The sequence below is a fragment of the Cryptotermes secundus genome, unplaced genomic scaffold, assembly GCF_002891405.2.
Source record: "Cryptotermes secundus unplaced genomic scaffold, Csec_1.0 scaffold162, whole genome shotgun sequence".
Classification (NCBI taxonomy): Eukaryota; Metazoa; Arthropoda; class Insecta; order Blattodea; family Kalotermitidae; genus Cryptotermes; species Cryptotermes secundus.
In genome coordinates, this window is record NW_019739943.1 from 1585919 (window position 1) to 1609515 (window position 23597).

The 23597-nt window shown below is 39.4% G+C and overlaps 2 protein-coding genes across 4 annotated transcripts in view; one reads left to right on the forward strand and one right to left on the reverse strand.

Moving 5' to 3' along the window:
* The first annotated feature begins 1484 nt into the window (after window positions 1-1484).
* The window catches only part of LOC111872049 (uncharacterized protein KIAA2026), an 87720-nt gene continuing 65607 nt past the window's right edge, over window positions 1485-23597 (forward strand). Inside the window, exon 1 of the mRNA XM_023865547.2 lies at window positions 1485-1692. The gene's annotated coding sequence lies outside the window, so the exon portion shown is untranslated. The remainder of the gene's footprint in view (window positions 1693-23597) is intronic.
* LOC111872051 (pickpocket protein 28) overlaps window positions 8539-23597 on the reverse strand; it is a 34147-nt gene continuing 19088 nt past the window's right edge. For 2 of the 3 annotated variants that reach the window (XM_033754510.1, XM_023865548.2), the window contains 7 exons: window positions 22599-22747; window positions 21059-21260; window positions 17938-18208; window positions 13806-13865; window positions 12992-13193; window positions 11186-11277; window positions 8539-8841 (listed from right to left, as the gene is read on the reverse strand). In XM_033754510.1, coding sequence (XP_033610401.1) covers window positions 8645-8841; window positions 11186-11277; window positions 12992-13193; window positions 13806-13865; window positions 17938-18208; window positions 21059-21260; window positions 22599-22747 — 1173 coding nt within the window. In that variant the 3' untranslated portion in view covers window positions 8539-8644. The remainder of the gene's footprint in view (window positions 8842-11185; window positions 11278-12991; window positions 13194-13805; window positions 13866-17937; window positions 18209-21058; window positions 21261-22598; window positions 22748-23597) is intronic. The other variant, XM_033754511.1, reaches the window with a different exon arrangement.

The window sequence follows — 23597 nt, forward strand, 5'->3', positions numbered from 1 at the left end:
TCTATATCATCAAATCAGTTTATTGCAATTTTGTTATATTCCCACGGACATATAGCAGTATATTCAGACTTGTATACAGGTAATAAACTGATTGGAGGCCTGTGGTATAGATGTAATATAGTTTTGATGTTAATTGTTTAGCTGGTGCCCCATCTTACAATGTATTTGTCTGTTCTGTAGGGAATATAGATTGTGGTCCAGTGATTGAGATTGGCTCTTTCTAAGGGGCCCAACTGAGTAGGTGTTTTCCTTTCTCACATGAAGACAGAAACAGATCCAGTTTCCGAAACATCATGTCTGCTATTACCTAAAATTCTGGATGATGGAAAAAGTCCAAAACCCCACTAATTCTGTGTGTCATCCACCATCGTCAGAACCCTTTAGAATCTAATAGTTTTCATTACCATATTTTTCCCCCCAAATGACATTGTGTTACAAATTCCTTCAGGGCATGAATCAAGGCTTCCTAAACATCTGAGACAGTGACTGATTCGAAATCTTGAACATACACATAAGGCTGGTGGATGAGCAGCCATTAGCTGAATATCTCAGCGTGTTTCCAAATGTCATTGTTGCAGATATCGCAGTTCTACTTTTTTTTTTAATTGACACTCACTTCTACCAGTAAGTTACAGCATTACTTCAGAATGGGAGAGTGATATGCTTAAAGAGCATTTCTTATCCACCAGCGTCAGGTATAGACATTATTTTCTGCATCAAAGGACGTACTGGTGCGTTCACGTGTGCAATTGGTAACAGTGTTTCAACAACTGCTGTTCCTGCCGGTGAGTGCGGACACGAAGCATTGTTTAGCAATCACACTTCAGTTGATTCAGAAAAGTCGAGAAACAACCACAGAACTGTTTCGATATAATTTTGTAAACAAAATTACCTGGTTATAAATGTAGGCCTACCTTGAGATGCGTTGGATTTAATTGTTCAATTTGAACGTAGTGTTTTTTAAATATGCTCAGCAGTGCAGCTGAGAGGCAGTGTCCACTATAAAAACAACCGCTTATTTTGACGCCTTAAAGAAACTTGGAAATAGCCAGGAAATTTGTACGACTTTTGACGCTGACTTACGTCCCATGAATAGTCATAAACGGGAACGTCGGATGAGGGATCAGCTTCCGCATTTATATAACATATATACAAGTATAGTATATATAGTTTTCGGACAGAAGACGAGATGGTGATATGTTCTGAACTGCGTTGTTGCAGCAATTCTTTGAATTATTTCAGATAGTGATTGTTGTTGTGACTCGAGTTGGGTCTAGTCAAGTTTCCAATTTTTCTTTTCTTGTTCTGCACTCTTAACTCAAATTTGCTTGAAGAGTCCGGTCCAAGAATTGTACAACTCTTTTAAGTTACTTGTGCGTCTGTTGCAAATGACATTTTAATTTATGTTGTGAATGCAGATGACAGCAGCTTAGCGTCCAGTTCACACAACTCCAAGATGTCCTAAATGTTCTAATTGTTGAAGAGATAGCTCAAAGATGGCGTGATACGGTCGACTTATAAAATCCATGGCTGCTGAATCACTAACGAATCTTCGCTTTCGTAGCGTTGCGTGACTATGGCGGTGACGAAGTTACAGAGTTTTGTGGTAATGTGCAATTATGGCATATCGGTAGAATGAAACCAAGTGCGTAACGTACGGACAACTCAACTCTGTTGCTAGGACTTAGAAAGGTGAGTGTTTTTATATGTTCAGATTAACCTAAAAGCATTTGTACGACATTCTTGATTATTGGCATGTGTGAATGGGCGCAAGATTGTTATGTTATTGACATGTTGAATGGAAAGATTGTTATATTATTGACATGTTGAATGGATGTAAGTGTTACATCATGTCAAAACGCTGGAACACATGCTCAAATGTACTTAGGTACGCTGTTGGCTATAATGGAGTCGTCCAGAAGTTCCAAGTTTATTCGCATATTTTGACACCTTGCTTGTTCTCCGAAATATTTGGATAATTCTGTTATTCTTACAGTAAAATAATATTTATTATATTTCGTTCCATTTCAGTGTAATTTCATAGAAGTTATTTAGGAAATTATCAGTTTTAATTCTGAATGATGGAATTAACACAGTGGTAAATTTACATTTTTTTTGCCATAATGTACTGTTTTCACGTTTGTTTTGAAAGCAGTAGGCCAAAGTTGCTGCAGTTATTAACAATAAATGGAGGTGAGTGTGCACCTTCACACCCTGGCTGCTTTACCACCGAAGGAAAGAGCCCTCAGTACTCATTGGGCTTTGTAGGCTCCAGAGCTGGTATGGACAATGTGGAGAAAATAAATATTTCTTGCCCCTACTGGGAGTGAAATCCCAGTCATCCAGTCCATGGCTTGTTGTTATACTGACTGAGCTATCGGGCTCCCCTTCAAGTATATGTTGTGGCTTGAAGAGTGAATACATAGGAAAACTAAATTTTTTCCTTCCTATATCTAAATGTAGGCACCTGACAACCATGGATCTTAATTGCTTTCACACTCTTGGCCCTTAAAGTTTAACACATTGCGGACCGGAGGGGCCATATGGCCCTCTACGTTTCCAAGCGTTGCGGACCGGTCTTGCCATATGGCCCTCAATGGTCACGTTATGTTGCAAAACACTATGTATCGCTGTGTGGCTTCTTTGAATTGTAACTACTGCGTAGATGACCTCGGGAATGATTGCTGCCTTATCTAGTAACTCGACCAGAGTCATTTCCTGTCACAACCTAAACAAAATTGGCTTTGTTCTAATCCAAGCTTACACGTATGAACTACACAGCTACCAGTTCAACATGGCTCAGAGACGAAAGCAGTTGCGATCTCTCGGAGGACAGGAAATATTAGATATGTTCTCCGCTGAGCTATCAGATTTGCCAACTGCTTCATCTTCTGATAGCGAGGCCATTATCAGTGACAGTGACAGTGACAGTGATGGGGGCCACAGGGCTGCCCAAAATGTGTCAAGTGAAAGTGAGAGCTCCGTTGAAAGTGCTAGTGTCGGGACAGCTACATGGGATAAAGTGGACAAAACCCCCACTTTGGGAAAGTTTACTGGTGATCCAGGGGTGAAGCAGATGCCATCGGACCCAACGGACGTGTCTGAAGTTGCGTCACTGTTTTTTGGAGATAGTTTCTTTGACTTGTTGTGTCAGGAAACTAACAGATACTATCTCCAACACCATGAGGCGTACGACAGAACCAATAAGGTTTTGAAGTGGGTGGATGTCGCTTCAACAGAAATGAAAAATTTTTTGGCTATGATCATTCTAATGGGCCTTACGAAGAGAGAAAGTTTGAAGGATTATTGGTCAAGTGACCCATTTTTAGAAATTGCAATTTTCGGCAAACTCATGAGTCATAAGAGATTTGAACAGATATGGTGGTGTTTGCATTTCGACAATAATGAAGTGCAACCACAACCAATGGGCAGGCTTTTCAAAATTCAGCAACTTCTGCATAATGCCTCCAGAGATATCCAGAGATGTTTCCAGAGATATCACATGCACAAGCACTTCTAGGAGCTCTGGTAAGTGTTCTCCAAAAATTTCAGTTCATAAAATTAATTAGGAGATTTTATATTAATTTTTAAAGTGAACAGTGCACAAGTTAGGGTAGTAGGTTTAAAAACGCCGGTCCCCAGGGTGATTTAAATGTTTAAACCACTGGTCCGCAATGTGTTAACCAGTAAGTTAAGTGACAGGGAAAAGAATGTTGTGATATGTCATCTTACTGATTTTAACCCTTCAATGCAGACATTTAAATATTGCACTCATTGCTGTACTGTGGAAGTATCTTTTATATGGCCCTATAATTTTTTCATTGAAATGTTTAAACCTTCACTTATGACATAACTATATAAGTTTTTTGAGCAAAGCTGAAATTATGTTTTTAATAACTTGTCTTGTAAACTGAACATTCTGTATTTGCATGAAGAAAGCAAGCACACTGGAAGTGGAGATATGGATGATAGCTTCACTTATTGTTTGGCGTGGACCAGTATATTGTGACATATTTGCACAATGCAGGACCCCCTCCCCCCGCCAGCAGTGACGTAACAGCACTTCCCACTGTGATATAACAGGGGACAGCGCGGATACTACGTGGCAACAGGGAAGAGTATAAGAAGCCGGCTGAGCGGTGTGTGAGCCAGTGTGTGATCGGGAGTGACAGAGTGTGGATTGTGAAGTTGCCGAGAGCAGTGGAAGCAATTGTAAATTGTGTAAATGTAAGGGTGAATGTGGAATAAAGTTTCTAGATCCAAAATGGCATGAAGTTATTTCTGAGGTCACATACCTAACACGTGACAACTGATGTCAGAAGTGGTTTACGAACTTATAATACAACGAATAATTAATTCACGAGTGCATTGAGTATTATACTGCCACGAAAATGGAGTCACAGCAGATGATGGAACTGCTGTTGAAGGAAATCTGAGCTGGCCAAGAAAAAACAGATGCAGTGTGAGAGGAGATTAGAGCCAACCAGGTGAAGGCGGACGTCGACAGAAAAGCCTGGCGTGAAAAGATTGCCGCAGAATTTGAAGCCATCCGAGTGGAAACAAGCAATCGAAGCAAGGACGAAAGCCATGTGAGAAAATATGGGAGCCAGCCACAAGAAGATGGTGGCCGAAATCAAACCCAAAATGGACGAAAAGATGATCGTCTGCCAAGAGATGGAGGCACGTCCAGAAGGTGAAGAGCAGACCTCAGTAGACAGGAAACCTTATGTGGCCCAACAACGAGAGGTCCCCAAGGATGATGCCATTGTGCAGTCGGTCAAAGGATGGAAGAGGCAGTATAGGGGCAAGAAGCAAGCTGCAGAATGATGCGAGGAGCCAAAGAAACTGACCCGAGGAGATTGTGAATCCTGGATGAAGTTGCTGTCGCTGCTCCCTGAAGAATGACCCGCCGTGCAGGAGTGGCATGGTGCAAGGGACACATCGTTGGGAACAACCAGACTAGGAACAACGTTGCAAGAGGACCCCTCAGAGGGCGGAAACTTAAGGTGGAACCAGAGGGCAGCATTGGAATGAAGGATGAACACACAAGACGGCGGCTGCATCCTGGGAATGAGAGAACATCCAGCTGAACTCTCAGGAAGACCCTAGGGCTGGATATGAGGCAACAAGCAGTAGAGATTTCCAGTGGATTACAGAACATCAAAAACTAGACACTGTGGTGGGGTCGAGCCCCTCCAAAACAGAAAAGGAAACAAGGACTAGAGGAGGAATTGGTAATGTAGAAACACTGGCCTCCCTGGCATGAATGGAGAATGAAAGTGAGGAGTGAATGTGATACAACGCTGGACCATGGAATTGTTTGGGAGAAACAATCTTACGAAGGGAGCAGATGTAACAGCTGGAGAATAGTCGCTGCAAGAGGGGTAGCCCGACAAAAAGAAGACGTTGCAAGAACAGCCTTCAAAGAATAGGAACAAGGATGCACCATTAGGCTATTCGGGACGAACAGCCTTAAGGAGGGAGCAGTGTCACGTATTTGTGCTATGCAGGAGTGACAGAGTATGGATTACGAAGTTGCTGAGAGCAGTGGAAGTAATTGTGATACTGCCAGTGGCAGTAATTGTAATTGTAAATTGTGTAAATGTAAAAGCGAATGTGGAATAAATTTGCTAGATCCAAAACGGCATGAAGTTTTTTGTGACATCACATACCTAACACATGACAATATTATAACAGAATTGTGGATAACTACCATGAGTAACTTTTTGAACAATTTTATGTACCACATAGAACCTTCCTTAAGCTCAGGCAAATAAGGCTGTAGCATTCAATCTCTGAGTTGAATTGCACCCATGTTCCACTTGTAGTCATACACAGCTGCAGGTGTTTGTTGTCTCTTCCTTAAGGTAAAAAGGTAAAGTTGCCCTTGTGCTTAACAAATTAATCACTATGCCATGAAGACGTGGGGGAATGGATGTATAGATTCACATTTTCTTGACCTTGGCACTAGCTGGAGATGAGTGGTCAGCTTCACGCCCCTGCCATTTTGTCCCTGGGGAAAGAGCACCCTGGTGCCAATTGGATAGGAGATTGAATGGACCTCAGAACCGGTCTGGATGACATGGAGAAAATAAAATTCTTGACCCCACAGGGACTCAGAACTCTGACACCTCCATTGTCCAGCCAGTAGCCAGTTGCTAGACTGACTGCGATATCCTGGCTTTCTGTTGTCACATAGTTATTTGCTCTCTTTACTTTGAAGCTATGGAGGCCCATAGGGTCATGAGATGTTGAGGTTCCCACATTTTCTAGACATTCGGCTCATAGATGGCGGCAGGGTTGTCAGCCATACGTGCTGGCTGCCCTTTACTCCCAAGAATATTCCTGGTACTCATTTTTGTCAGAGGCTGAGTCTACCGCAGGGCCATAGTGCAGCCGGAAGGATTAGGTCAGTGGGAAGAAATCCAATGACCTCATCAGGACTTGAACCCGTGACCTTCCGGCTTGTAGCATAGTGCCTCTACCAACTATGCTACTGCGTGCTTCCACTTTACATGGTATATTTAAAAAAGCCAAACTTTAGGGCTGAATACAGATCACTGTAACACCTGTTTGTGAACCTCAAGAAAGCTTATGATTCACGGTTCAGTGAGTAGACAGACATTGTGCATTTAGTTAGGCCAATTAAAGTACATTTAAAATAACTTACAGTAAACTGCATATAGGCAAGCATTTGTCTGAGTTATTTCCTATTCAGAATTTTTGAAACAGTATACTTTATATAGTTGTTGTGTTTTTGCATATTATCCATCATCCTGTTTTTTATTTAAAATGCAACGTTTAAGAGACTGGATTCTGTCTCCATCTTCATGTAAGAGCCTTCTCAGTTTGGCCCTATTGATAGAACTAGAATTTGGAGTTCAGTAGTTGAGAGGAGTTGAGTATTTCCCTGTGGAGTGTTAACCATTGGGCAATGGAAGCTGAAGAATCTCCATTACTAAGATTTGTTACCAGAATACTTGTAGTGATAACATGGCAGAGGCAGAGCCATTCTGCAGAGCTGTTATTAGGTAAGGACTACGGGAAATAAACTGAGAAGACTTAGTGTAGAGTGATTGTAGTGTGGGAATCAGCAATACTGTTATAGTTATTTGTAGTTACAACCTGTGAGTGGTCAGTAAATCTATTCATCAATCCAGACCCCTTCTCTAGTCACTAATACACGTGATAATATGTAAAGATTAGAATAGAATATATAATTTGTTTTATATGGTTGTGAGACTTGGAAGATAGGAGAGTGCATTATGTATAGTGACAGACTACTAACTGGATGACTGAGGGGTATGAGTTCTACTCCCTGTAGGGGCAAGACTTATCTTCTCTTCCTGCCATCCTGGCCCGCCTAGCCTCCTATGCAATGAGGACTGGGGACTCTTTCCAGGGGTGAAGCTGCCGGGCCATGAAGCTGACCACTCATCTCTGTAGCCAAGGACAAGAATGCATTGATCTATACATCCACTCCCCCATAAATCTTCATGGAGTAGTGGTTAATTGGATAAACACAAGGAAAACTTTACCTTGTATGGGGGTGAAACCTTGTCTGTCACTTTGAGGGAGTAGGTTGCTTAAGAGATTATTTGGATCTGAGAGAGGCAGGAATAGGATCCTAGGAAAAACTGCATTATTGGAGATTTGTAATTTGTACTCTTCTTTTAATATTGTTGAAGCCATGAAATCGAGAAGGATATGGTGGGTAGGGCATGTGGCAGGCATTACATTAATGACAAAAGGTATAAGTGAGAGATGTAAACTCAATTTTGGTTGGAAACTTGAAGAGGAGAAGCACTTGGAAGATATCCTGGAATAGGTGGCATGGCGGTATTAAAAGGTATCTTGAGTGTGAGAGGGTATGAACTGGATTCTTCTGGCTTAGGATTGGGATTAATGGTGGATTTCAGTGCACAGAATAATGAACTTTTGGGTTCCATAAAAGGCAAGGAAATTCTTTGTTAAGTGAGAATAACTTTGCTCCATGGAATTATAGCAAGTGTCACGTAACTTCAAACAAGGCCAAGGGTTAACCTTGAATGCGCAGAAGAAAAATTTCAGACAAGGGGGTGGAGGGTGTGAGAAGTGACAGGTGGCCAGTGGAAGAACGAGTGTTAAGAAACTCCTCCCACCACAAGCTATGCGCGGGAGTTGACTAGGAATGTGGGGCCTTGTTCAAAGTTATGTGACACTGTTTATAATGATGGTTCTTGAGTGGCCATCTGATGTTACTATGAATTATATGCTAACTCAAAATGAGATATACAGAAGTATATAAGGTATGCCATCTACACAACAATATTGTTGTGTATATACTTTTGTATATCTTATTTATGACACACAACAGGATGCACACTATTAAAACTCAAAATGAGCGAGATATAAGTTGCTTTTATTCCAGTACTGGGATTTTTTTTATCTGTATACCCAGAATAAAGTTAGCAATATCTATACTTACTTTTATATGTTCAGTCATTCAAATCTGGTTGTATATTTTGGAACATGCATTTCAAAATGTTGAAGACCAAATGAGGTATGGCAAGGATTTTTATTAATGTATTGCAAATTTTTATTACATAACCACTGATTTATAAGGTGCGTGAAATAGTGTATGATCATAGTGCATTGTGATCAATTACTGAGCAAATGGATATGGAGTGACTACACTAACATGACTGGAGTTGCTTAGAAGTAAGGATTTCTGTTGGTTAGGAGCGTGTTGTTGTCTGTGGATTACATTGCACCACAATCTCATGGAGATAAAATATATAACTTCCACAACACTGAGGAAGCTAAAGCCAAGGAAGAGTCCAAGTAGTCCTCCAGTATTTGCTGTAACAGAAGAGTTAACAGATAAAGCAGAATTTCTGTATGTGTAGTGTAATTCAGATGTTGAGCTTTGTCTGTAATATATGTTAACATTTTGCAGCTCTCTTGAAGATAAATGTGTTCATTATATTAGTAGTTACTATAGGATTCTGACAGTGGTGTATAACACACTGATATATTGGGTTTTTGGACTTTATCCATATTTTCTAGAAGAAGGGTAAATACCGGGTCCATACCGTTTATACAAGTAGTTACTACTTGTATAACTGGTAGTCCAGTGATTGAGGCTAGCTCTTTCTAACAGACCCAACAGAATAGGTGTTTTCCTTCACCTGAGGATGGAAACAGATCCAGTTTCCGAAACGTCGTGTTTTTATTAGTTATCTTAAAAACCAGGGCGATGGATAAAGTCCAAAAACCCAATATATCAGTGTGTTCATTATATTGTTTAATACTTCAGATGATAGTTTAGAAAGATGAGTTACAAGTCTAGTTATCAGTTATATAGTTTTGGATACTATGACAGCATTGCCTAGATATTTACCAGAACCACACATTTTAGTTATAAGCCAAAGTCTCCCAGATGTGAGATGGACTTGTAGAAATGATAGTTGATAGTTTGTAAAGCAGTGAAAAAATCCGTAGAGTTGTTGGTTGAATTATTTCAAAGGCTGCAAAATAGCAACTACTATATAGATTTATATTTCACTCTGTAATAAAAGACTAGTCTGTGATAGTTTTGGATCTGCCAGTCAAAAATGGGGATAATGAGTCGGAAGTATTCTGATTACTGAATTGATGTCGTGGAGAAGATGATGAAGATACGTGAATTTAGCGAGAGAGAGATTCTTCATCCACCCCATTTAATATGTGCCCAGAATATGTTGAAAAGATGCTCAATTCTGAGAGTAGGAAGAACAAGAAGAAGAACTATATATAATTAACATGAAATCCAACTCATAAATAAAGGTTTGAAATACAATGTACACCACAGAAATAAAAAATGGATAGAAACATTAGCCCATGAAGCTGAGACAGCAATAAGTAACCTTAGTATAACGAAACAAAATTATTATAGATATATAGTTGCAATAAATATGAGACATTAGCTGGAAAAATAAAATAACAAATAAGAGAAACAAGAATTGAAAACAAAAACAAAACAACAAAATAGAAATGAACAAACTTATAGTAATAAAGGTAGATAAAGGAAAAGCATTAGCGATACACAAGAAGAATATGAACACAAAGGAAATAACTAAAACAATGTAGCAACATCATACAAAAAGAAAATATATAGAAATACACAAATATGAACTCCACAGCCCCTAACCTATACACCACAATTAAGGTGGAGACCACGATGAAGATGGGTCAGAAACAAATGGGAACTGGAATTACAGTCTGCCAAGAAGGAATGAAAGCCACAGCGAGTACCGGTCGAGTAAACATGGAGGCCATGATAAATTCCATTCAGTCCGAATTGGAAGAGACCAACTATTGGACAGAGGACTGCCCGAGAGGGACCGCCTACACAGCGCGTCCTGCAGACAGCATCAAGTAAAACCCACCCCCTTCTTGAGGGAAGCTTTAGTAAAACTGAGATGGCACCCACTGACAGCTTGGGTGTTCTTTGTCAGTATCACCGATGAGTTCATCTTGAGATTTGATGTTATATACTCCCAAGATGCATTTTAAACACCACATGCTACAAGGGGGGGTGAGGAAGTGCCATTGTGGGTCCCTGGAGTGCAGCTGTGTTCACCTCCTATACAAAGGGCAATAGTGCGGTAGCAGTGGCTCGGTATGATACAGTTGTGTCATTGCAACTGGAAGGACCCCAGGAGGCCTTGGATAACCTCGTAGGGAAGGGTTCCAGGGCCACCAATCAAGCCAAAGCGAGAATGCCCATCTGGCCTCCAAGGGAGGTGCCTGTAATGATGACTGGAGACTGGTGGTAGTGGAAGCGGATTGAGGGAGGCACATTCACAAAATGACCGTGGTGCTTGAGACAAGCATCCCTAAAGAGGGAGCAGTTGAGAAACAGCAGTGTGAGATCCAGTCCACGAGGAATAAGGCTGGACATCGCTGAAACTGGAAGAAGAGGCGTGAGAGCCAGATGACATTGTGATGCTATTTGTGAGGGCAATCGCAAACATTGAATGTGCATCCCCATGGCCTGTAGGCCATTTGGGACGAGCAGCCTTAAGGATGGAGCAATGTGACATGACAGCCAAAGGCTGCAGTAGCATAGACAGAAAAGATGTGAATTGATAGGCAATGGTTCGGTGAATGTGCTCCCACAGCAACGGATGCGCACACAATAGAAGTTATTGTGGTTACTTACAAAGAAATTCAGTGAGTCCAAACAGCTCTGACTTGTAATAGCTCATGAACTGTGACTCTGTAAAAAACAGGTGCACCACTGCCACATTTCTCCTGTAAATAAGAAAGAAAAACATAATTGTCAGAGGTCAGTCATAAAGCTGAGACTCAGACTTTGAACTCTCCAATGTGCTTCAATTTCCCATTTCCACCACACAACAATAATACTTGGTTAATTGAATTCTTTTGACATCTTTAAATATGTGAATTCACCATAACCTAAAATAAAAGTCCCATGTTCTTTCTTTAAAATTTATATTTGTGTATATATATTGTCACTTGATAGAGTGACTATAGATGGGGTTCGGATTGGTAATTAGATCTATTGAACACTTTTATAGCTCATGACTACACTTCACAGGTCACTGTCACACACAGACTAGTGTTGTCAGTAGTGTCTTCAGCTTCCATGTCCCAATGACTGCTGTCCTCTCAGGCTGACACCAATCAGCCTGACTATGTTTGCTCTTTGATTATATGCTGACCTCTTCAATCATTGAACACCCACCATTTATCATTGTCACATTCGTCTCTGTATTATACCTGTTGTCCTACCACATCTATTCTTGTGTGACATAGCAGGTATGCTCCCATCCTGATATTTTTTTAATAGTATTGAAGCCCATTACTGTTATTGTCATTTTTCACAAGCATGAATCTGGCCCATTTCCTTGGCTTTTCAAACATGATCAGTGTAATCTCCAGCTTACATGTGTCTTTTTGGGAGCTCACAAATGAAGATTAAGTATTTTTTCCCATGTTGCCTGTAGATACATATCCTGTACTATAGTTTCTTACACTAATGAGTACCCGGAATGGTCCTGGGTGTAAAGTGTTGCCAGCATGTGAGGCTGACAACCTCTCCACCATCTGTGAACCGTCTCTCTAGAAAATATGGGAGCCTCAATATCTCAACCCTATGGGTCTCCACAATCTGTTACAGGGATAGGTTTACCATGTGGTTCTAGTGGGTATCCAGCTGTCAGCATGCATTTTGTGACTGTTATGGTATTGTTTGTGAGCTTGTGCCATTCTGTCATGTTACTCTTGATGGAAGCTCCAATATCATCATTTATGTCTTCTGATGATATACTTACCCATATACAAGTATGTCTGTATGGTGTAGACTGAAGCCTATTTATTGATGGAAGCTCAAATGTTAGTTCTTATGCCACTCTTTCCAAGTTCATTTGTCACAGTGATAGGTGAGCAAATGACAAAATATCTGTTTCTGTGTTTGTCCTATCTGCCTGCTGTACAAAACATTCTTTAAGTAGGGATTAAGGCCGAGCCATAGCTCAAGTGGTTAGTCGCTGGCTTCCCATCGCTGCGGCCTGGGTTCGATCCCGAGTCTGGTCAAGTGGGATTTGTGGTGGACAAAGTGGCGCTGGGGCAGATTTTCTCTGGGTACTTTGGTTTCCCCTGCCAATCTTCATTCCACCAAATTCTCCATCATCGTAATCACCCGGGGTAGGCTACAATAGGCCAATCAATGGCCACCGTTCCGAGTGGACCCAGTTGTACCCCACCCCCTACTAAGCGAATTTAAAAAAACATTAAGTAAGAATTTACCTCTTTTTCTTCTTTTTTTTAAGGCTTGTGTGAAGACCAGAGTATGAGTGAGTGCATTCATATTTGCATTAGCATGTGTGCATGTGGCGATGATCAGATTGTTTGTATTTCCATGTATTTGAAAAAATATTTACATCATATAACATGCATTGCATTAAAGTTGATTAGATATAGTAAAATAGTTATTTTGTCTTACCTGAAATACGTTCCATCCTTTGTACTATATTCTTTGTTCATAGCGAAATATCCAGACATTGTGCTAGATGAGAGAGTGCTGCCGTATCTAAGCTCACTGCATCCTGGCAGGCACTGACAGTGCTTAGGAGGTAGATCTTTACTGACTGTTTCAGAATTTGAAGTGTTGAGAGATTCATCCACAAGGCGCATCTCAATGGCCCCTATGGATATCATATTTAGTCTCAGTCTTATGTTGATGGAACTACATTGGATTGTCAGTAAGCATGAAAAATAGGCTGCGCCATAGCTCAAGTGGTTAGTCGCTGGCTTCCCACTGCGGCGTGCACTAGTAGGCACTAAGTACATTTCTCAAATGAGGAGAAATCATGCAGATGTGTCGTTTTTACCCCAATGGAGTTGACTCTTTAGCACTGTATTTGAAAAATCATTTGTCAGAAAGAAAAATGTCCAAGATGGTTGGTTGTGGGACCACTATGCATGCCAAATATTGTTGCCAATTGTAATGCAGATATGTGATATAAACTTAATTGCTATGTGGAATAGATGTTTCCAATACATGAGATTCGTATACATGTTGTTAAAAGTTAATGTTATCTTCCTTCTTCCTGTATGAAATGAAATGAAATGAAATGATCATACGAGATCAGCTGATACTCTTTTACAGATAATATAAACAGCTTTCCTTAGAACAGTTCTTTTATGAACAAACACATTTCTTATATCCAATTACATATTTCCCCACTTCTCTTGAATAATCCCTCAGAAAGGAACAGTTTAACCAATTATGGAAAAGGTTGATTTGGTTGACTTACTTCGAGCATTTGTTGTGCAGTTCTCATCCTTCTTGGCACATATCGTAGTGTCAGCATCCTCTGCAATATGTATATTCAAAGGAATGTTTGAGAAATACTGAAAATGAGCTGTTGAACTGTGCTTAAATTAATAAATTAAATTCAGTTAAATGAAGCAGAACTTGATGGATTGATATCTATAATTTGATGTTATGATGTTTTCCAGATATTGTTCATTGTGTGAAGTTGTTGTTATGGAAGAAATGTTATAGACATAATCCGAACTCTAAACAGTGGACACTGTCTGGACAGCATCCATACCTCATGACACCAGACCATGGTCAGAAATCTTTAAAATTATATATGAAATATCTGTCAGATTGATCAGACCCAAGTTTCATTTGTTCTCTCCAGCCGCTTAAGCAGGATGTTTGTAAGATAAGAATCAGTCACATACAAGGTGATTTTACAACCAGTCTGCCATACTTTGGGAGCTGATTCAATGGTAATTTCCAAGTGAAAAGTATCATTGCAACATTGTCCTGTTTCCAACCACTGAGGAGCTGTGGTTATTTGAAGTCTTTCAAACAAATGCGTACTTTTAAGACAGTTTATGGCAGCACTGATAACAACTAACTTATGTTAAATTCAGTAGACGATAACACCGGGGACAGCTGAATTGTGGCCATTTCTAATTCTGAGTTGTTTCTTACATCTCTCCTAATCTGTGCTGGGAGTCAGATATGACATTGCATTGCAGTAGGTTCAAAATCATATTCTCTCTATACATGTTTATACAAAGTGAATTAACAGTTCATTGCCACTGAATACACTGATATCCATTACATTTATGGATTCTTCTACTAAAACAGGAGGTTGGCTGTTGATGAATATCATAGGTGATCATTACATAGCTGGATACTGAACAGAAAAGTGTTTAGAGATACAAACTGAGACTGTGGGAGACAGGGATAGTTGTTCCATAAATTCTAGAATGGTCTGTTGCTGCAGAAGTATACATAATGAACCTCATGCAACATAGCCCATTGGCCAGTGTTCAGAGAAACTCTAATCAACTTGGTGAACCCACATTGCGTGTAAGGCTAGCCATGCATGAAGGTGGTTTGTATCTTTATTATTTGCGATGTGTGCAGGCTCCACAGTTGGATAATTACAGTTTTCATATTCAGTTTTTCTAATGGATGCTTGTACATTGTCATATTCCGAATCGTTTAATAGTGCTCACTTCTGAAGTACAATTCATTTGGGATGTAATTAACAATACATGATTACCACTTGTGGTCTGCTGATAATTATTAAGGGACTGTTGAAAGCACCTTCGAGCATTGATTCTCAGTATATGTTTGCTGTGGTTTAATTAGAAATCTGTTGATTGAACCCATTTTGGGGCAATATTTAACTGCTACTAATTATCTGCACTTTCTAATGAATCAGTTGTCACTTTTTAATGAAGAACATTCCTCTGGAGACAAGACTCAGGAAGTTTTTTTGTGCATGATGAGGCACCTCAATATCTTGGCTGTCAAGTTATGGCTTACTTGAGTCAGCATTATGGGAATTAATGGCTTGTGAATGTTTGTCCAGTACCTTTACCATTAAGATCTCCAGACCTAACCCCGCTTGATTTCTTCTTGTGGGGGTCCTATGAAAGAGATGGTGTACTGAACCAAAATACAGATGACTGGAACTATTGAATGCTATTTGCTTACATAGAAGAACACCCTGAAATGATGCAATAGGCAGTAAAATGTTGTTTGAACCGAGTGAGGCTGTGCCTTGAACACTTGGTGGACATTTTGAACAGTTAACTTGAAGTGTGTCTCATTAAATATATCAATGTAGTCTTATGATTAGTATTCTGTTTTATTTTCTCTTGCATGCACCTAAAACATCAGTGGCTGGAAATAGAACCAGTGTTGAATTAACGTTTTTTGCACTACATTATCTCTGAAATCACTCCTGGAGTACTGCAGATCAGTTGTGAAACACCCTGTAGTTTTAAGTTGTTGGTAAACAACAGACAAAAAAGTGAACTGTAATGTCCAGTTAAGACATTATAGATATATGAATTATTTGAATTTGAATTTATTTACTTTCTGTAAATCCAGTTAGTGTTTGACACCATAGGATATGGAACAAATCGCAAATACAAATGCATAAGAAACTTTCACATCTGTTAGCTTAGTGACTTCTGGATAACACTTTAATTTTCAGTGTCAGTACTAATACATCTCTTGGATGAGGACAGCCAAGCCTACCCATTTAAAGATATGGCTTAACATTGTAATACATTTGTTTTTAATTATGAAATCACATTGTGAGTACTAGGGACAGCACTATTAATTTACTTTGTCTTGGTGCAGACTAAATTTTACTCTTTGCTACAAACCGGAAGGTCATGGGTTCAAGTCTCGATGAGGTCATTGGATTTTTTCAATTGACCTAATCCTTCCGGCCGCACTACGGCCCTGGGGTTGACTCAGCCTCTAACAGAAATGAGTACCAGGAATTAATTAAGTAATTTTCATGGAGGTGAAGCACCGTCGGTGCGTAAGGCTGACAACCTTACTGCCATCTTTCATCTGATTGTGTAGATCAGGCATGTCCAACTTCAAGCAGGTTGTGATAGACTTTTTAGTGTCAAAACTGCCAGTGATCTACCACCCTCTCCTATCGTCATACCTCACTTCAAGCAAAAATATTGGTAAAAATAACACGACACATGTTTGTTGTAAAAGCAACTAGTAACTGGGCTGTGTCTCTGATGTCTGTAGCTTCATTCAGTTGTGTTTCCACACACATCATTTCTATTCACCGCACAGTGGTGTTTCTTGATAATTGAAGATCTTGAATAGTAGCTATGATCTCTTTCTTATTTTTAAATCCATCAAAAAGATTATCATCTATTTCAAGAAAACACTCTTTTATAAATTCCCCTTCAGTGAAAGGTCTACATTTTTTAACAATCAGATTGCTGGCCTTGAAGGATGATTTTCATTTTTAGAAAGTGACCTTGGTTTTGCCATCAACTATTGTTGAGCAGCAAATTTCGATTTAAGTTCTTTGAGCTTAAGTTTACGAATTCCACTTTTGGGTGGAAAATCAGCATTATACTTATTGCTATGGAGAGCATTATAATGATGTTCCAGATTACCCTTTTTGGCAAGGATACTGAGGCGTTGCATTTTCCGCTATATTGAGGCAACTGTTTTATCTGACATGCACACAGACACTTTCAAAATTAATAAAATAACGTGAGCAGAGCACTTACTGTCCCTTTGATTACACCGAGCTCATCCCCAAATTATATTTGTTTAATGCACAGCAAAGTGACAAATCTCCACTAACAACTAATATAATAATACGTCTTACTTGTTAGTTCAACGTATGGGGATTCACAGTTGACTGAAGGGAGGGAACGAAGTGAATCACATGTTGTCGATCACTCTTGCATCAGAACACACACGGCTGATGACGAGTGATAAAATAAGAGTTCACATGTTAAGGATAGAGTAGGGAATTCCCCATAGTTCACTTAACACAAGTGTAAAGCAATTTTCATGTAAGCTACATAAGAACAGAAAAATAGGATGACTAATACGTATTTTCTCTTCAGAATCTGAATATAATCATATATTACAAGTGAATTTACATGCTTTGACGTATAATTTCCTTATAGGCCTATGGTATCGACCAAAAATCGTCACACGATTGACACATTGGACATGCCTGGTCTAGATAATGTGGGACCCTCAACATCTCACAACCCTATGGGCCTTCATGGCCTGGTACAGGGAATGCTTTTTTTTTTTTTACTTTACTGCTGACAATTATAATTGTAAGAATTTTACTAATTAGCATATGAGTGCAGTGGAAAAATAGAATGTTGCTTGGCATGTTTGAGATAAGAGCACTAATTAATTTTCTGTTTCTGTCTGCTTCTCATATTCACAGTTTATATTAATATATGTAGGATTATTTAATGACATATCTCAGCATATGAGAAATCCAGCAAAATTTCATTATAAAGAATTCCTCAAAAAAGAATAAATAGGAAGGGTTCAATTCTTTGTTATTTAAGAATCCTTTTTAGTTTTAAAAAACTTGCAGAAGAAGAATAGGGTTAACCTACTTGGCAAGTAGTAAGGCACACACATGCATGTGGCAAGGGTGTAGTTGGCTTCACACTCCAAAGCACAGTTTCTCTGTGTATAAGTGTGGTAGAACTTGAGATATCTTTCATCGGAGAAAACACATTGACGCTTGTTTTCTGGAATTGTTCGGAGTGAAGATGAAGCATTGCTTATTTTTGGCTTGATAACCGCCCTGTACTCTTGTCCAGGAGATATTAATATTCCGAACTCAGCCACCTTTGGTGTCTCAATAGGATTGTGGAGCCTTATCTGCAAACAAGTGTCTGGCTGTTGTAACACATCAGAAATTATAAAGCATATCTTAGTACTTAAATCTTCTTCATGATACCATACAAAGAGTGTGTTGCTTTTCCGTTGTGTTGGGTCTAGTGCTTAGAAATATGTGGTTATACTCAGAATTGTTATTTGAAATTATGATGTTGGTAAGCATTGTTACTATATTTAAAAATAATTTTCTTTGTTTTTGTTATGTCCCATACCCAATAGAAAACGTGCCTGAAATATGAAGCCAATAAAGTATATGGGGGCACGCAGTAGCATAGTGGTTGAGGTGCTACGCTACAAGCCGGAAGGTCGCGGGTTCAAATCCCGATGAGGTCATTGGATTTTTTTTCAGTTGACCTAATCCTTCCAGCCGCACTAGGCCCTGGGGTTTACTCAGCCTCTAACAGAAATGAGTATCAGAAATTAATTAAATAATTTTCCTGGGGAGAAAAGCGCGGCCGGCGCGTAAGGCTGACAACCTTACCGCCATGTTTGAGCCGATTGTCTAGATAATGTGGGACCCTCAACGTCTCACAACCCTATGGGCCATCACGGCCTGGTACAGGGATAGCTTTACTTTTTTTTGTACTTATAAAGTATATGCCCCCTCGTTGGTGTCTCCACCTTATCGTGGTGAGGGGGTTTGAGTATGCTAAGGACCCTGAGAGCTATACCAGCGGCAGCGTAGCTACTGGCAGGGCCTCCCTTGCTGGACAGGTCAAAGGGTAGGCATCAGACAAAGAGAGACACCAAAAACTGATGTCGGAAGCAGCGTCATCAGCAGGGACTTGAAGCACAGAGCAAATGATGCTCGAGATGGTTCAAGTTCGTATAGCAACAGGCGTGACCAGAGTGGTTTGAACGGCTGCTGTACTGCGATGTGGAAAGCAAATGGAAAAACTACCACATTATCACTTTTCCTGGATAGTCTCTTTCCAAAAACAGAAGATTGCATTAAGTGGAGGAACTGTTTTGGAAGAGATTGTGGACCTGTCGTCTGACAGATTACTGATGAATGAATGAAAGTATATGGGCTACTTGGATGTAGTTTGTCTTCTCTCAAACATTTTCATGCTTCAGAACCAGCTTAAGTACATTTTCATCACATTCATGATATGTGCTTCATACAGCAAATATCATAACCCACACAAAGCATTCTCATAGCATTTGATGATAGATGCAAAGTGTTTTGACTACAATTTGTTATTATACAGCAAGTGATAAAGAATATATTGGCTGATGGAAAATTAATGTTACAATCTTATTATTTTTATTGTTTGCATTCTGTTACGTAAGTACAACTAATAATACAAGTTCGACTTTCAATGCAACAATTTTAATTAAGAAGAATACTGTCTTCTGGGATGTGGCACCATATAGATATTGTGTTAACCGATGCTTCGGAGTAACATATGGCCTCCATCTTCGGGGTATAAAAAATCCACGAGCAGTGAACCAGCGTAAGCAGAAGACATGAAGCCGATCATTGCTCACAATTTTAAATTAGCTTTAATTTAATTCTTAACTTAATTTTAAATCAGTTCTAAAATTAAAATTCATTTTAGCTTAATTGTTAAATTTAATATTTTAGTCTCAGATGAGTCAGTATCCTTAAATAGTATGTAAATAAACATGTTTGTAGCCACTTTATGGCCTGTGTATGTCAATAGGAATATGGTGATCTCGTGTTGCAGTCCAGTAATGTAATAATGTGTAACTAAAAACACCTAAAGATGACCCTTTAATGGTTGAAACATGTAGTGTAACCCAGATTAGTAAAAAGTAGTTGCGCTGATGGTTGAACTTGTATTATTAGTGACAGTCTTATTGCCATTATATGATGAGAGCTGGTGAGAAATTCTACCACAGTTTTTTATTTTGTTCCAAATTGCCTATGTCACTGTACAAAATTTTATCTTAAATTTATTGGGAAAAGTGGATCTTTGCCGCATTTATGTAAACAGAAGGCTTGTTATCATACAGCAGCAGACTGCCCTGGACTTGATGCTGAACAGACAAACAGTGTTATATTAGAGTGTGAAGGTTGAACACACTGCTATCCAGTTCCGTCAACCTATGATCCCCACAACCCCTCTGTGAGATTCATCCTGTCACCTTTCTCTCACTGTTTGCAGTTAACATATTCCAAGATGTTTTTCTGCCAAAACTCTAATTCATTCCTTGTTTCACCCATCCCTGTCACATGCCCAGTCTATCATAACCTAAGGTTAAGGTGGTGACATGTTTCTCTGAAATGTTGACAACTCCCTACTTGCAAGTTTTATTTGAAAATAAATTTGTAGACATTCTAAATTATTGCTAGGATAGCTCATTCAGTAAGGTGACTTAGTTATGGGCTAGAGGGCCAAGGTTGTGATGAATTGGTGGCTAATCAGATGTACTGCACACCTCTGAGGCAATATTTGGTGGAGTGATTATGGGAAGGGGAAAACTTAATTTTTCAGAGAGAGCCTTGGCTTCAGTGCTCTATGGTGGTTACAGATTCCACAGTTTAAGCCCAGGGCTTGGTCCTGATCCTCCTCAGTGAGAAGCTAGTTCAAACAGCATGAGGTTTTTTTTACACCTCCAGCCCAACTGATAATACTATTTACTGAAGAAAGTTGTCTTCTGGGTTTAGGCACCGTGTATTCTTCGTTTTGGCCGACGTTTCGGAGGAACGTCGGCCAAAACGAAGAATACACGGTGCCTAAACCCAGAAGACAACTTTCTTCATTGTCATCGCCGTGAAAACCTCAAAACCTAAATACTATTTACTGTTTGCAACTGCTAAGCATATGGCCATAAGAACTACTTATTTGACTATATGGTTCTCACCTTGAAACCAATACTAGCTGTAGATGAGCAATAGTAATCATCTGTATTGGCATCTAACACTAGTGTGAGTCCTAAATGTGACCCTGCACCACGAGGTCTCCAGGGCTGTGTTCCTGTTGCAGTATCAGGTGGGTACCCTGTTTCTGGGGTCCAGTTGGTATTTGGCAGTGGGAATGTCACGTTGAGATCGGAAAGATCACGTCTGAAATGTTTAGATTATAACTTAATACAAAGACCTTGACATAAATAACATCCTTGAATGAAAGGTGTGGTTATGGTTGGGCATCAAGATGGCCAAGGATTTTAACTAGCTCACAAACTTCCTTTAATATAAAAAGTATGGCTCTCAAATTTTTTGCGCCACACTTCTGTGTTAGGAATTAGTGTCATCCTCCAGTACTGAATGTCACTTGCTCTTGTTGGTGTTGTAACCAAGCATGCTTACCTCACAGTGATCTGTTGATTTGTGGAACTTTCTCTTGTTGATATGTTTATATTAGTGTTAGCGATTTCATTTAACATGTTTGCATTTTTTTGCGTCCATGAGTATTATCATTCGTCACCTCACTGTAACCTCTGCTTTAATTATCATAAATATTTCATTATAACTTTGATGGTATTTAACCTATGGGATAGATCCTATCTTGAGAATATGGGAGTTACTCAGCTGGTGAAAAAAAGACCCACTTTTCATGAAACCTGAATGTCAGTAGCCTGTTCAGTTCAATGCAGTCAGTACCTTCCGACCTATATCTGTAAGATCCATTTTAGTGGTTAGCTGGTTGGTTCTCAATAAATCCCATTAATATTGTGACATGGGAGGTGGAACAAGTAACCAGTCAGTTGCAGTCTAGCATTTGCCGGAGTGAATGGAAGCAGGAGAAGTAATTATGATACTGCCGGTGGCAGTAGTTGTGAGATTGTAAATTGTGTAAATGTTAGAGCGAATGTGCAATAAATTCGCTAGATCCAGAATGGCTTGATCTACCCAACACGTGACAATATTATAGCATATAGATCCATTGCTAGGCAACTGCTCTATAAACACCTTACTGTGGAGACTGATTCTTGGTAAACAGCCCCTTGCTAGGTAATGCATACAACAATACATGACAATGTCCATCGCTAAGCAGTGGACATGTTTTCCACGAGGTGTGACCCAAGGCTACATAACAGTGAGTGACTCTGGCTCCGGGAGTTCTTGCAAAGCCTGTACTGACATGGGACTTATGTGTAGTGCAAAAGAAAGAATTTTCCAGTAACATGCTATATGTGTGAAATGTGCATTTAACCTTTAACATCTGAAGTGCCCCAATCGGGCCAGTGATGAGTATGTTCGTCGTGGCCAATGTACCCCAATTTGGTCAGTCAGGCATTTAAACTCCGCTAGTGGAAGCGCGCGCACATCTTTTCCTAACCATCAAGAAATCATAATAATGCATTTCAGAGTTACATTTTCTGATTTCATTGATTACTGAGATATTGCTGCGCATTCAGAGTTAGTATGGTTTCAGACTAAAGGTTTCCCTTACTAACTTACGGGTTTCTGAATATAAAGTCGCGTTTGACTTTGTTGAAGGAGCAGCATATTCCTTCATCGGTGAGTGAAGGATTGAATATATCGTCACATTTTTCGAGATTTCCTGCATAGTAACATGATCGAATCATTTCATGACATGGTTGCCTGACCTGTAACAAAAAGAATTATGTTTTGCATGGAACAAATTTAGGTGACATTTTATATGCATAAGCACTGAAAATATTTATTACATTGTCAATCATCTTCACTGAAATTGATGATACTTCGACAGAGTTTATCAAGCTGCAAAAATATTTTCGAAATCTTTAATATGTGTGTGTGCATGCACACATTGCTGTGCTGTTTTACATTTTTATTACAGCAATGAAAATTAAAAAAACAATCTGAGTAACATGAAATGAACACTTGCTCTTAATTACAGACATGAATAAAAAGTATTATGTTGTGCCTCAACTTATATTAGAATTTTTACTTGGGAGTTGGATGTGGGGCTAACAGTTCCTTCCCATAACTAATAAGCTAGTTATGAAAAATCACAAGAGGCCTCGGACCTGGACTGATCAGTTATGAGTGTCTAAATTTCTAAAAAGATCAATGAAAGCTGTGTTGGTTGGATAGCAATCACATGATGTGTGTTTACTTTCGGACCATGTCCATTCCTTGGCTATATCACGAGAGCTGAGAGCTGTAAGCTTAGAGCAAATTGGAAGTAGGAGTACAGAAGTGTACAAGAGGTCAGCCTGTAAGGATTTAACTTGTGGTTTGAAGACTTTATGTGCGCAGTAATACAGTGATATTGGGAGTGCGTGATTTAGTGAAACTTTTATAGTTCCTGTGTTATAAATCCATTGCCAGGAAATGGATAGTGAAGACTAGTGGAAATATACTGGGAAAATTAGTGTGGAGTGATTGTAAATTGTGTAAAGCAGCAGTAGTGTTATAATTATTTGTAGTTACAACCTGTAGGTGGTTAATAAATCCAATTACTGATCTGAATCC